The following is a 16094-nucleotide window of genomic DNA, read 5'->3' on the forward strand; positions in this document are numbered from 1 at the left end:
CAAGGGGCCGGGCAGGGCGGGAGGAAGTAACCGCCCCCCCTCCTGCGATTGGTCGGTTAACTAACCGACAGATCGCAGGGGATCGGAGGAGGTGGCCGGCTTGCCACCTCGCTCCTATACGTTAGCATGGTCCTGGCTGTCTGTGACAGCCGGGATCATGCGAAATTACCGGGCGGTCGGGTCCCAGAGACCCGATCAGCCCGGTATCGCCGCAGATCGCAAGGGCGATTTCCCTTGCGATTTGCGGCGATCGCCGACATGGGGGGCCTACATGGCCCCCCTCGGCGTTTGCCCTGGATGCCTGCTGAAGCATTTCAGCAGGCATCCGCTTCCGATCTCTGCCCGGGGCGCGGCAGAGACCGGAGAAACACCAGGACGTACTAGTACGTCCTGGGTCCTTAAAGCCCAGGGTGCCAGGACGTTCTAGTACGTCCTGGGTCCTTAAGGGGTTAAAGAAAGAAAGATAATAAAGACTTCACCTTTTCCAGTGTTTTGTGGAGGTTAGTTGTTCTTTCTGCATGCAGAGAACCCATAAGCATATTGATTAAACAGGGTCATATGCCAAGTTAAAAGCCTTGGTTGTGTCAAATAACAAACACAGCACATTAGTTTTTATACACAAAATACAATAAAAATGAAATACAGAGCAAAAGGGCAATATGTTCAGAGAATATTTAATAGCAGGTGCATGCAAATGCGGAGACCAAGCAGAAAGTATAAAAATCATCATGCCGGATAAAAACAAATGACTAAGAGTTAGAGATGAGTACATTTCCTGAAATTCATTTCCGGTCCAGCTAGATAGAAAAAAGACATAATGTATTTGCTGATAAATTGCAAATAAATCCCCTCAGTAACCAATGGTGATTGAAAACTTGAAACCTGACTTTTATTGTGATACTTATTAAAAATGGGTAAAAACTGGAACAAATAAAGAGGTTAAAATAAAATCTGACTCCTCTTATCTTTACGTGAAGATACATGATTACCTATTGCTGATCTCAATGTAATGATAGTGGAGACTTTATTAGAAACAAGCAGGATTGGCTCAATGTGATGATAGTTGAGGGGGCGGAGGTTGACGTCACACGGTGGCGGAGCCGTGACATCACAATACTCCGGCCCCGTGATCGGCAGTCATCAGACCCAGAACGAACATGCTCCGGGGGCTGATGGTAACTGGGTGCTGCGTGAAAGATCACGGGGTCCCCAGCGGCGGGACCCCCTTGATCAGGCAACTTATCCCCTATCCTTTGGATAATAAATAAATTTTTGTCACATTTTCAATAAAATGTGACAAAAATGCAGCAATATTTGACTTTTTAATTTTTTTTAACATTTATGCCTTTCACCGTACGGGATAATTAACAATATATTTTGATAGTTCAGACTTTTATGTTTTTTTTTGGGGGGGGGGTAAAATGGGTAAAACGGATGATTTACGTTTTTATTGGGGGGGCAGGGGATTTTTCAATTTTTTTAACTTTTTATTTTTACATTTTTTTACTTTTTTTTTCTGCTTTAATTGTCCCCGTAGGGGACTATTTATAGCAATCATTTGATTGCTAATACTGTTCAGTGCTATGCATAGGGCATAGCACTGATAAGTGTAATCGGTGATCTTCTGCTCTGGTCTGCTTGATCTCAGACCAGAGCAGAAGACCCCTGGAGATGGCTGGAGGCAGATAAGGGGACCTCCGGCCACCATTATGAATGATGAGATCCCCGAGGCAGCGCTGCGGGCGATCCGATCATCCATTTAAAGTACTGCACTGCCGCAGATGCCGTAATCCGTATTGATTTTGGCATCAGAGGGGTTAATGGCGGACATCTGCGTGATCACGGATGCCTGCCATAACTGGTGGGTCCGGAGCTCGCGTAAATGTACATCATGGTGTGGTAAGTACCATGGCACCATGACGTACATTTACATCCATTGTCGTTAAGGGGTTAAAGGACCCCTTCTTCCTATCATAAATGTTCATTTCACAATTTTGGTGAACTGAACTGGACTGCAAAATATTAATAAACATATATTTAACATCTACCCTGTGTTACTTTACATAGGTCTATACCCATTTGTCTGCTTGCACTTTCTTTCTGGCAACTACTTTCTTTTATCAAACCCTGTCCTAAAGGAGAATCACATAGAAGTAATTAACTGTTACCCTGTAGGCCCCACTAGACCAGACCTGTCCCAAAGCCCCAGCAAACTTTCCAAAGTTAGCTATTCCTAGTCTGCTAAGGACCTCAGGCTTCACTGCTTCATCAGTAGCACATATAGCACTATGGAATTCACCCACTGTCATGATCAGTCTTGCCTCCATGGGCACTGGTTTCCTTCAGGCAATTTCATGCACTGATTACTGCTTCCCACGAGGTCTTGCCTCAATGTTGCCACCCATCCTTTTTCCCCCATATTGTCATTTAGAACTTACACATACTGACCAGTGCATACATTTTTTATGCATACATAAGTGAGACCATTCATCACATGTTTGTAAATATTTTATTATATGTTTTCAAGTGACACAGAATTAATGTAAAGTAGAGTGTTTGTTGTCCCCTCAAAATAATTAAACACACATTCATTATTGTCTTAACCTTGGGAACAAAAGTGTCCAAATTGGGCTCAATTATCCATTTTCTTGTTCCAGTGTCATGTGACTTGTTAGTGTTGCAAGGTCTCAGATGTGAATGGGGAGCAGGTGTCAAAAATTTGGTGTCAACCCTCTCACACTCTCTTATACTATTCACATTAAGTTTAACATGGCACCTCATGGCTAGTCTATATGAAGATTGCCAAGACCCTGAAATGGAGCTGCAGCACAGTAGGGAAGACCATACAATATTTTATAAAGACAGATTCCACTCAAAACCGGCCTCAACATAGTCAATCAAAGAAGTTGAGTGCACATGCTAAGCATAATATCAAGAAATTGTCTTTGGGAAATAGACACATGAGTGCTGCCAGCATTGCTGCATAGGTTAAAGGGGTGGGGGTCAGCCTGTCAGAGTTCAGACCATATGCCACATATTAAAGGAAAATCATCTGTATGGGTGTCATCCCAGAAGGAAGCCTCTTTTAAAGAGTATGGATTAATGGAACCATGTTCTGTGGTCCGATGAGATCAAGGCAGTACAAAGACAAGTGTGTCTTGCCTACAGTCAAACATGGTGGTCGGAGTGTCATGGTCTGGGCCTGTATGAGTCCTGTTCGCCACATTTCATTGAGGGAACCATGAATGCCAGTATGTACATTGACATACTGAAGCAGAACATGATCCCCACCCCTTGGGAGACTGGTCCTCAGGGCAATATTCCAACATGATAACAACCCCAAACACACATCCAAGGTTACCACTGCCATGCTAAAATAGCTGAGGGTAAAGGCACTGGACTCACCAAGCATGTTTCCAGACCTAAACCCTATTGAGCATCTCTAGGACATTCTCAAACAGAAAGTGTGGGACCTCAAAGTCTTTTATATCCACCAACACCATGATGCCGTCATGGAGGAGTGGAAGAGGACTCTATTGGCAAGCTGTAAAGCTCTGGCGAACTCCAAGCCCAAGAGGTTTATGGAATTTCGTGAAGAATAATGGTGGCCACACATTAGGGGGAGTACTCACCCCCAATTAAGGGGTGTACTCACTTTTGTTGCCAAGATTTAGACATTAATGGCTGTATGTTAAATTATTTTGAGGGGACACAAAATTAAACACTGTTATACATGCTGCTCACTACTGCATTGTAGCAGAATGTCAATTCTACAGGGTTGTTGCATGAAAATATAAAATCAAATATTTACAAAAATATTCCCCTTCTCCCTTACAAACCTTTTGTTCCAAGACATAGTTACAAATTCCTAAACAACACATTTAGAATTAGGCTGCATGGAACAAGCATTGCTCATATCATTCAGTCAGTAGTGTTACAGAGCTGGATGTGGATCCTCTAACCTGTGTGGCTGATGACTCGGACCGTATCAGGGAGCGGAGTCTAAGGTGCTGCTGGTCTTAACCAGAGCCCGCTGAAAGGCAGGATGGGCTTGCTGTGGAAGGCGACACCCAGGTCGCTACCCCCGACAGGGCTCGACCACACAGGTAGCTGGGCAAGGTGAGGTACAGAAGGATAAGGCAGTAGCGTAGTCAAACGTAGCAGAAGGTCAAGGCAGGCGGCAAAGGTGCAAAGTCAAATAACGTAGCGGAAGGTCTGGATACACAGGTAAGTCAAACAGGCAATATGGAATGCTGAATCTCAGGCTAAGGGCACTGAAGATCTGGCAGGGAAGAGGGGGAGGTGCAGGAACTTATAGAGTGGAGACAGGTGCATGACATGATTATGGGCATTCTGGCCCTTTAAATTTTAGAGCTCCGGCTTAGCGCACCGGAGCTGTAACACAGCGGAGGCAGTAGGGGAGTGTGGTGAGTGAAGGGCTGGGATTCGCATGCGGGCACGTCCCGCAATGCGAATCCCAGTCCCGCCAGCAGCCGGGGACATAGGAACAATGCGCTCACGGCCGATGCATATGGCCAGAGCGCAGAGCATGACAAGTAGGCTGTTTACATTGAATTACTAATTGGAAAAGCAGAAGTGATTCGTTAAAAAATTAAGAAACATGCATTTGTTCTTCTCAGTATCTCAGTAGGCACACATTTTCACAACTTTCAGGCACCACTTTGGATCATTTAGCTTGATAATTTTAGAACCACACAGAAATTCAATCTCTATAAACTTTCAAAACCTTTAAATCTATATAGGTTAACAGTTTTTTTGACACAGAAATGTATTAACCTCATTAGCTGAACCCGTATCTCATTAACCATTTTTCTAATACATGTCCATTTTTCAGCTGTTCTGCTCATATTTGCTGTAATAAATGTTGACAGATGGCACAGGGCAGTTGTTCAAATGAGAGATAATATACTCAGGAACAAATTCTCAGAAACAGATACAGTAGTGGCCAATTAAATACTTTATATACAATTATACTGTTGAAAAGTGACTATAGGGCCCAAGCACATAGCACCCATAATATTTTGTAAGTCACTACTGTTCCTCCCTATGCCTCTAACTATCCCGAGACAAGCATAAGAAATATCATGGAGTGTACTAACTGTACATGCTTTATTACAGAGCTATTCTCCAGCAAATACATAGCACATGGTGTGCAGTAAAATTCAGCTAAATATTGCATACAAAAATAAAAAAAAAATCTGCCCTAAATTTGGATTAATAGGGTATTTTTGCACCGATCCCTTCCAACCCTCAGCAGTTTAATGAGACCCTAAATTGTTTATTACCAGAGGAAAAAAGTGAATTCTGGTGTCATGGTCATACAGGCCCTGGAGTTATTATGAGACATGTCTCTGATAACTATTGTAGTCTAAGCAAGCCCTGCAACTGTACATTTATTACAGAATCAGGATAGATTTTCATCCACTGGAAGTAATCAAGAGGGGTCCCTGCTGAATGACAGATAGACGCATAGGTCTTCACAATGATAAGGAATTTGTATAGAAAATAAATTTTTAGATTGTATGATTTTTTATTACACAATAAATATGTATTAGCTTAAACGGAAGTAATTATTTTAGGAGATATACAGTAGATTCCTGATTCATTCCAGTGTTTACAATTGTGGAGATTTAGTGATGTAATTGCAGCTAGACTTTGTTGTAAGATACTTAAAAAAGGGTAAATAACTGGTGCAAAATGCTGCATCATATTTTTTACATTAATGATGCAAATGTGCCAAAAAGAATAATCCACTTCTCCTAGCTAATAGGTTTCATTTTCTCACCTTGGCACAGGCGTACTAATTAAAATGTGATAACATGCACTAAAATTTGCATAATGTCATAAAGTAAGCCAATCAATGGGTGGTGTATAGGCAACATAGTCTAAGGGTAAGTCCACACAGGCAAAAAGTATCACCTGTGTATAGTATATGTGTGAGCAGTCTGGGAGGGAGGGGGTTGGTAATTCAATGTCCTGAAGTTCCTATTGACTTCAAATGGACCTTTGCAAGTGCCCAAAAAAGATGACATCACTATTTTACATTACATTTTGTAATCTTCTATTAACCCCTTAAGGACGCAGGACGTAAATGTACGTCCTGGTGCGGTGGTACTTAACGCACCAGGACGTACATTTACGTCCTGTGCATAACCGCGGGCATCGGAGCGATGCCTGTGTCATGCGCGGCTGATCCCGGTTGCTGATCGCAGCCAGGGACCCGCCGGCAATGGCCGACGCCCGCGATCTCGCGGGCGTCCGCCATCAACCCCTCAGGTGCGGGGATCAATACAGATCCCGGCATCTGCGGCAGTACGCGATTTAAATGAACGATCGGATCGCCCGTAGCGCTGCTGCGGGGATCCGAACATTCAGAACGCCGCACGGAGGTCCCCTAACCTTCCTCCTTCCGGCTCCCATCGTCTTCTGCTCTGGTCTGAGATCGAGCAGACCAGAACAGAAGATAGCCGATAACACTGATCTGTTCTATGTCCTAAACATAGAACAGATCAGTATTAGCAATCATGGTATTGCTATGAATTGTCCTCTATGGGGACTATTCAAGTGTAAAAAAAATGTAAAAAAATGTAAAAATAAAAGTTAAAAAAAAGTGAAAAATCCCCTCCCCCAATAAAAAAGTAAAACGTCCGTTTTTTCCTATTTTACCCCCAAAAAGCGTAAAAAATAAATTTTATAGACATATTTGGTATCACCGCGTGTGTAAATGTCCGAACTATTAAAATAAAATGTTAATGATCCCGTACGGTGAACGGCGTGAACGTAATTAAAAAAAAGTCCAAAATTTATACTTTTTTAATACATTTTATAAAAAAAAAATTATTAAAAATGTATTAAAAGTTTTTTATATGCAAATGTGCTATCAAAAAAAAGTACAGATCACGGCGCAAAAAATGAGCCCTCATACCGCCACTTATACGGAAAAATAAAAAAGTTAGAGGTCATCAAAATAAAGGGATTATAAACGTACTAATTTGGTTAAAAAGTTTGTGATTTTTTTTAAGCACGACAATAATATAAAAATATGTAATAATGGGTATCGTTTTAATCGTATTGACCCTCAGAATAAAAGACACACGTAATTTTTACCGTAAATTGTACAGCGTGAAAACGAAACCTTCCAAAATTAGCAAAATTGTGTTTTTCTTTTTAATTTCCCCACAAAAATAGTGTTTTTTGGTTGCGCCATACATTTTATGATATAATGAGTTATGTCATTACAAAGGACAACTGGTCACGTAAAAAACAAGCCCTCATACTAGTCTGTGGATGAAAATATAAAAGAGTTATGATTTTTAGAAGGCGAGGAGGAAAAAATGAAAACGTAAAAATTTAATTTTCTGAGTCCTTAAGGCCAAAATGGGCTGAGTCCTTAAGGGGTTAAAGTCAATGGGAACAAAAATAGAGTGATTTTCTCACAGCGGCCAATCACAGCTCAGCTTTAACTTTACCAGAGCTTGTTAGCTGAGCTGTGATTGGTTGCTGTGGAAAAATCACTCTATTTTTTCTGACACCATTTTTGGCATTGAAATCAGAGCAGTTTCTTCAACAAAAATCACATGGCTATAAACCATGTGAACATGCCCTAACATGTATGATAAAATTATGAACACCAGACTTTAGAGACTCATTAGGTTAGGTTTACTGTGTATTTTAAGGCATATTTCATTTGTAAAAGTTAGTCTGCAAAATTGCAGAGAAATTTTGTCGCATATTTTGAACATTAATGTGCTCTTTGCAAGACTATGGTAAAGTGTTTTTCTGTGCACACAGTATGTAAAAAGACGGACATATATTTTTTAAGCCATGTAAATAAATGACCTATAAAAAAATATTTACTCTGTTTTACATACTGTGTGCAAAGACAAACACTTTCCCATAGACTTACAAAGAGCTCATTAAAAATTCAAAATACAGATGCAATTTTTTTGTGATTTTACAGATGCATTTTTACATTTGGAATATGCCTGGCTGTCTACTTTAAGTTTGCAATGCCTAAGGTTCAGATAGGATTAGCAAATAGACCAAATTATCTTGCAGTTTATGGACCAAAAATTTGGTTTATCGTAACCTTTCTGATTAAAACAACAATACAGAGTTGAAGTTGTTAATAAGAAATATTACTTTCATATATGACCTACTTGCTTCTCAGTATAGACTGAGATTGAGAAAGGCAAGCAGAATCCTATTTTTCAGTATGGTTGCATTTTTTATATTACTAAACACACTATTACAATTTGAAGACGTTCATGACATTAACTAATAATAAAATGTCCTTCTATTGTGGATCAATTTACTCAATTAATAAAATAAGAGGGTATTAGTGTATTAATGCATTGTTAGCTTTTTATATTGTTACCTTTTTATATTATTCTTATTCTTATTAGTATTTTACAAAATGTTCAATTATACAAGTACATAGTCACAACAATATAGTACTCCTAACTTATCCCCCACCCCATTTCACAGTGATGGGAAGGGAGTTGTTAGCTTTACATTCATATTCTCCAGTATTTTTATTTTGTATTAGGTAAACACAATGCACTGTGTTTTAGTTTACTTTTTAAAATACTGTTTTGATTGTAAGTAGCTTTGTTTTTAATGTCATGATGTATTAAAATATAGTAAGTCCTAAAGGGGCTTTCCAGTACTTCAAAACATATCTCTTAGTCTTAGGTTAGGGGTTAAATGTCTGATCACAGGAATGTCCAATCTGTAGAAAAGGGGCTGAGCTTTTCCTGTGAATTGAAAAGTGGAGTCCACAACGCTCCACGCACTGTATATGGGAGCACCAGAGATACACAAGAGATATACTCAGACAATGCAAGGAGTGCGTGCCAACCCCACCGCTCCATGCACAAGGAAAGCTGGGGCCCCGTTCTAGAGATCAAAGGGAGTCTCAGAGGTCAGCCCTCCAGAAATCAGACACTTATCCCCTATGCTTTAGATAGTGGCACCACTTCACAATAAGATTTATACATTTGTGTTATTATTTATTTATTTATTTATGTCAAATGTATTTTAAAAATATTTCAACATAACTTATTTTATTTTTTTCTAGTTCCACCTGTCATTCGAGTCTATCCAGAAAGCCAGGCCAGAGAGCCGGGTGTTACTGCAAGTCTTAGATGCCATGCTGATGGAATCCCTCAGCCCCAACTAAGCTGGCTCAAGAATGGAATAGACATTACAACAAAATTATCCAAGCAGCTAACATTACAAGGTGTGATAGCAATATGTCCCTGTGATCATCATTTTGAAAGGGTGCTTCATGTTGTTTAAAATCCTATATTATCTTGCCGAAAACCCCAAACAAATAACACTGTACTGCTCGGCAGATGAACAAATTCTAAAAATCATTCATAAAAACACATGTTCCTGTCAAAACCTATGTTCATTCGAGGTTTTTCTTATGTATGGTTGGGTGGCAGTGGTGCCATGTGGAACATATGGCAGGCATATGGAATGTTTCATAAGCCAGGGCTGCAAATTAACATTATAGGAAATACCCACACATAAGAAAAAACATAAATAAGGACATATGTTTGTCTGAAATGTGTTGGTTTTCCTATCTTATGAAGAACTAGAACTGTCATGATAAAGTTCAAAAACCATTTATCTGTGGAGCTGGTAAGGGGTTATTTGGTGTGTCTCATATGAGAACCTTTTGCACTGGAAAGGACTGTGGTATGCTCCAAAACACAAACTAAAACAGACTATGGGCAAATGGAGGAAGAAGAGCAATGCCGATCACTTTGATTCATTGTGTTACATTTCATGGAATAAGGGTGTCTGGAGACTCAGCTTCCCTACTCCTTCTCCTTCCTGTGCTCATTAAAGTTAGAGAAACCAGAGCACAATAGCATGTATGGATATGTTTGAACTGTATGTGTAATATTAATATTTAGGTCTACAATGTGCACATATGTTTGTTTAATGTATAAGTAATGTGAATGTATATGTGAAACGTACATGTATGTGTGTATAAGAATACAGTGGGGCAAAAAAATAATTAGTCAGCCACCAATTGTGCAAGTTCTCCCACTTAAAAAGACGAGAGAGAGGCCTGTAATTTTCATCACAGGTATACCTCGACTATGAGAGACATGAGAAAAAAATCCATTAATATCCCATTGTCATATTTTTTAAGAATTTATTTGCAAATTATGGTGGGCCCATCTGAAGTTTGCTAGAGAGCATTTGGATGATCCAGAAGGGTATTGGAAGGATGTTATATGGTCAGATGAAGCCAAAGTAGAACTTTTTGGAAAAACTCAACTTGTTGTGTTTGGAGGAGTGTGTGAAAACCTTATGAAGACTTACAGAAAACGTTTGACCTCCACCATTATTTTCCCCCATAATTTTCAAATACATTCTTTAAAAATCAGACAATGTGATTTTATGGGATTTTTTTTTTCTCATTATGTGTCTCATAATTGAGGTATACCTATGATGAAAATTATAGGCCTCTCATCTTTTTAAGTGGGAGAACTTGCACAATTGGTAGCTGGCTAAATATTTTTTTGCCCCACTGTATGTGTGTGGTATATGAGTAATGTTCATGTATATTTGTGCAATTACAAATGTGTATGATTATTTGTGTGCCTGTAATAATGTGTATAATGTATGTCTGTGTAAAGAGTATATACTACTGTATATGTGTGTTTCATATAGCAGAACTAGTTTTATATATATATATATATATATATATTTATATATATATATATATATATATATATATATATATATATATATGTATGGGATACCAATACTGTGACCAACCCCCCAAAAATTGTATTTTACTGTCGATAAAAAGATTAGGGTGCCCCGATCACAGGACTCCTTACAGTTTCTTGGCCACAGGTCCTCTTTAAACGTGCATGCAGTACTTACAAGAAACAGAAAACTACTTTTTTGGGGGGGTTTATATACACAACTGTATAAGAGCTCCATATGACCACTATATTTTACTTGCCTATTATAAGACATTAAAAGTCAAGCATTAATTTATATGTACCCCCAAAATGGTTGTAACTAAAAATGGTGACACATAAAACAACAACAAAAACAGAAACATGAAATGATAAATAATAGATACCCCATTTGGCTAGGTCAATAAGAACATTTTAAAAAGTTACTATATGGCTCTGAGAATGCTGTGAAAAAAAAAAAAAAGCAAAACATAGTGACATAGTAACATAGTAACATAGTTCATACGGTTGAAAAAAGACCACAGTCCATCAAGTTCAACGTATAACCCTAATGAGTCCCTACTGAGTTGATCCAGAGGAAGGCAAAAAACCCTCATACTAGAGGTAAAAATTCCTTCCTGACTCCAAATATGGCAGTCAGAATAAATCCCTGGATTAACGTTCAGTCCCTTTAAATCTAGTATACATAACCATTAATGTTATTATTCTCAAAAATGCATCCAGACCCCTTTTAAAATCTTTAACAGAGTTCCCCATGAAAACCTCCTCTGATAGAGAATTCCACAGTCTCACTGCTCTTACAGTAAATAACCCCCGTATGTGCTGGTGTAGAAACCTTCTTTCCTCTATAAGTAGAGGATGCCCCCTTGTGATAGATACAGTCCTGGGTATAAATAGATCATGGGAGAGATCTCTGTACGGCCCCCTGATATATTTATACATCGTTATTAGGTCTCCCCTAAGCCTTCTTTTTTCTAAAGTTCGCTCTGTGCGTAATGACGGGCGATACAGGGGCCGGAGCAGCGTGACTTCATGGCTCCGCCCCTCATGACATCACGGCCCGTCCCCTTAACCCCTTAAGGACCAAGGACGTACCGGTACGTCCTTGGTCCTGCTCTTCTGATATAACGCGGGGTTACACAGTAACCCCGCGTCATATCATGGCGGGCCCGGCGTCATAGTGAAGCCGGGACCCGCCTCTAATAGCGCGCAGCGCCGATCGCGGCGCCGCGCGCTATTAACCCTTTAGCCGCGCGCTCAAAGCTGAGCCGCGCGGCTAAAAGTGAAAGTGAAAGTTCCCGGCTAGCTCAGTCGGGCTGTTCGGGATAGCCGCGGCTAATCGCGGCATCCCGAACAGCTGACAGGACAGCGGGAGGGCCCCTTCCTGCCTCCTCGCTGTCCGATCGCCGAATGACTGCTCAGTGCCTGAGATCCAGGCATGAGCAGTCATCCGGCAGAATCGTTGATCACTGGTTTCTTATGAGAAACCAGTGATCAACATAGAAGATCAGTGTGTGCAGTGTTATAGGTCCCTATGGGACCTATAACACTGCAAAAAAAAAGTGAAAAAAAAAAGTGAATAAAGATCATTTAACTCCTCCCCTATTAAAAGTTTGAATCACCCCCCTTTTCCAATAAAAAAAAAAACACAGTGTAAATAAAAATAAAAATAAACATATGTGGTATCACCGCGTGTGGAAATGTCCGAATTATAAAAATATATCGTTAATTAAACCGCTCGGTCAATGGCGTGCGCGCAAAAAAATTCCAAAGTCCAAAATAGTGCATTTTTGGTCACTTTTTATATAATTTAAAAATGAATAAAAAGTGATCAATAAGTCCTATCAATGCAAAAATGGTACCGTTAAAAACTTCAGATCACGGCGCAAAAAATGAGCGCTCATACCGCCCCATACACAGAAAAATAAAAAAGTTATAGGGGTCAGAAGATGACAATTTTAAACGTATTAATTTTCCTGCATGTAGTTATGATTTTTTCCAGAAGTCCGACAAAATCAAACCTATATAAGTAGGGTATCATTTTAATCGTATGGACCTACATAATACATATCAGGTGTAATTTTTACCGAAAAATGTACTACGTAGAAACGGAAGCCCCCAAAAGTTACAAAACAGCGTTTTTTTTTCCAATTTTGTCGCACAATGATTTTTTTTCCCGCTTCACCATAGATTTTTGGGCAAAATGACTGACGTCATTACAAAGTAGAATTGGTGGCGCAAAAAATAAGCCATCATATGGATTTTTAGGTGTAAATTTGAAAGAGTTATGATTTTTTAAAGGCAAGGAGCAAAAAACGAAAATGCAAAAACGGAAAAACCTCCGGTCCTTAAGGGGTTAATGCAAGTCTATAGCAGGGGGCGTGACGGTCGCTGAGTCCCCAGCAGCGGGACCACGACGATCTAACATCTTATCTCCTTTCCTTAGACTTGTATTAACAGGGGTGGGCCGTGACATCAGGAGGGGCGGAGCCGTGACTTAACGATGCTTCGGCCCCTGTATTGGCCGTCATTACGTGCAGAGCGATCTCGCTCTGCGCAGTAATGATAGCGGGGTGCTGCAGCAGCGATCCCAGGGGTCCCAGTGATCTGACATCTTATCCCCTATCCTTTGGATAGGGGATAAGATGTCTAGGGGCAGAGTACCCCTTTAAACTAGCAGGTCTATAATTCCCGGGGTCACCTTTTGACCCCTTTTTAAATATTGGCACCACATTTGCCATGCGCCAGTCCTGGGGAACAGTCCCTGTTACTATAGAGTCCATGAATATTAAAAATAGGGGTCAGTCTATTACATTACTTAAAGGGGTAGTCCAGTGGTGAAAAACCTATCCCCTATCCTAAGGATAGGGGATAAGTTTGAGATCGTGGGGGGGTCCGACCGCTGGGGCCCCCTGCGATCTCTCTGTAAGGGGGCCAGGCTCTCCGGCCAGATAGCGGGTGTCGACCACCGCACGAAGCGGCGGCCGACACGCCCCCTCAATACATCTCTATGGCAGTGCCGGAGATTGCCGAAGGCAGCGCTCCGGCTCTGCCATAGAGTTGTATTGAGGGGGCGTGTCCGCCGCCGCTTCGTGCAGAGGTCGACACGCCCCCTTCCAGCGGGCTGTCAGGGCTCCGTACAGGAGATCGAAGGGGGCCCCAGCGGTCGGACCCCTGCGATCTGCAACTTATCCCATATCCTTAGGATAGGGGATAAGTTGTTCACCACTGGGTTCACCACTGGATATCTCCTTTAATTCGTTTAGAACACGGGGGTGAATGTCATCTGGACCTGGTGATTTGTCTAATTTGTCTATATTGATTTTTCGTATGCGGCATTGTACTTCTTCCTGGGTTAGACAGGCGACCTGTACTGGGGAGTTTACCTCATCTCGCTGTATTTTACCTTCATTTCATTTTTCTCGGTGAATACAATGGAGAAGAATTTGTTTAATATATTTGCTTTTTCCTGATCCCCGTTTATAATTTCTTCCTCATCATTTTTTAAAGGGCCTACTCTTTCATTTTTGACCTTTTTGCTATTTATATAGTTAAAATACATTTTGGGGTTAGTTTTACTCTCTTTGGCAATGAGTCTTCCTATCTCTATTTTTGCGGCCTTTATCTGTTTTTTTTTTTTTTTTACATATTTTACATTTTTCTCTAATGCTTCTTCACTGCCATCCTGTTTTAGTCGTTTATTGCCCCCTTAACATTCTTATTCATCCATATTGATTTTCTTTTATTTCTGACCCTTTTACTCCCATAAGAATTTAAGATATTTTTAAAAGTCTCCCATTTAGTGTTTGTATTCTTGTTTTTGATGACATTATCCCATTTTATATTGTTAAGGGCTTCTCTGAGTTGATCAAACTTTGCCTTCTTAAAGTTCATTGTTTTTGTGGCCCCTCAAGAGATTCCCTTATTGAAGAGCAAGTTATAATGTATTATTTTATGATCACTATTTCCTAGGTGTCCTTCTACCTGCACATTAGTTACTCTATCAGGTCTGTTGGTTAATATTAAGTCTAGTAGGGCGCCCCTCTGGTCAGGCCCTGCACCATTTGGGACAGATAATTGTCTTTAGCTATAGTCAGAAACCTGTTTCCTTTATGAGATTCACAGGTCTAACTCTCCCAGTTGATATCAGGATAGTTAAAGTCCCCCATTATTATCACATCATTTTGATTTGCTGCCTTGCTTATTTGCCTCAGTAATTGATCTTGTGCCTCTTCCATTATGTTTGGTGGCTTATAGCAAACCCCTATCAGAATTTTTTTATTCTGATCTCCATACATTTTTACCCATAATTACTCCATGCTATCATTTCCCTCCCATATATCCTCCCGCTGTGATGCCTTCAGACTGTACTTTACAAAAAGACAAACTCCTCCCCCTTTCTGTTTTGTCTGATCCTTCCTGAATAGATTATAACCCTGTATGTTGACCGCCCAGTCACAGCTATCATCCAACCAAGTCTCTGTTATACCCACTATGTCATAATCCTCCTCAGACATTTTCATCTCCTGTTCGTCAGTTTTATTGGTCAGACTTCTGGCATTAGTCATCATGCAATTCATTGGTGTATGTTTTTTTTTTCCTATGATGCCTATCCCTATTAACTATTCTAACCCCTCCTTCCGCTCCACCCCCAGGTACATTATTAAGTCCCCCCTCTCTATCTACACTATCTTCCCCCTCTACCTTGTAAGTTCTCTCCCCCCAGTCCCTAGTTTAAACACTTCTCCACCCTTCTAGCCATCTTCTCTGCAAGCACAGCTTTTCCGATTAAGGTGCAGCCCATCCCTACGGTAAAGGTGGTATCCGACAGTGAAGTCGGCCCAGTTCTCCCTGAACCCAAACCCCTCCCTCCTGCACCAGCTTCTGAGCCACTAGTTTATCTCCCTGATCTCCCGCTGCCTCTCTGGTGTAGCTCGCGGTACAGGTAATATTTCAGAAAATATTACCTTGGGGGTCCTTGCCTTAAGCTTGCGGCCTAAGTTGCTGAAATCATCTTTAAGGACACTCCACCTACCTCTTACTTTGTCATTGGTGCCAATATGTACCATGACTGCTGGGTCCTCTCCAGCCCCACCCAGCAACCTGTCAACCCAATCCGAGATGTGATGTGCCGAATTCGAGCACCAGGAAGACAACACACTGTCCGGCGCTCCCGGTCTTTGTGACAGATCGCCCTGTCCCTATTGCGCCCCTTAGGAAGTCACCTAGAGTGACGGAACGCTTGGGGACCGAGGGTTTTTTGGAGGGACACCCGTTCTTCACGTGACAGTGTGATGTCTATTCATCTGCTCCTTTGACCGTATGATATTCACTTGATAGATA

General features: G+C 40.8%; 1 protein-coding gene across 2 annotated transcripts in view; it reads left to right on the forward strand.

The window, feature by feature from the left end:
- Nucleotides 1-16094, forward strand: part of FSTL5 (follistatin like 5) — an 872209-nt gene that overhangs the window by 677538 nt on the left and 178577 nt on the right. For both annotated transcript variants that reach the window (XM_056561517.1, XM_056561526.1), the window contains exon 9: nt 9101-9262. In XM_056561517.1, coding sequence (XP_056417492.1) covers nt 9101-9262 — 162 coding nt within the window. The remainder of the gene's footprint in view (nt 1-9100; nt 9263-16094) is intronic.

This window comes from Hyla sarda, chromosome 1, assembly GCF_029499605.1.
Source record: "Hyla sarda isolate aHylSar1 chromosome 1, aHylSar1.hap1, whole genome shotgun sequence".
In the NCBI taxonomy this organism is placed as follows: domain Eukaryota; kingdom Metazoa; phylum Chordata; class Amphibia; order Anura; family Hylidae; genus Hyla; species Hyla sarda.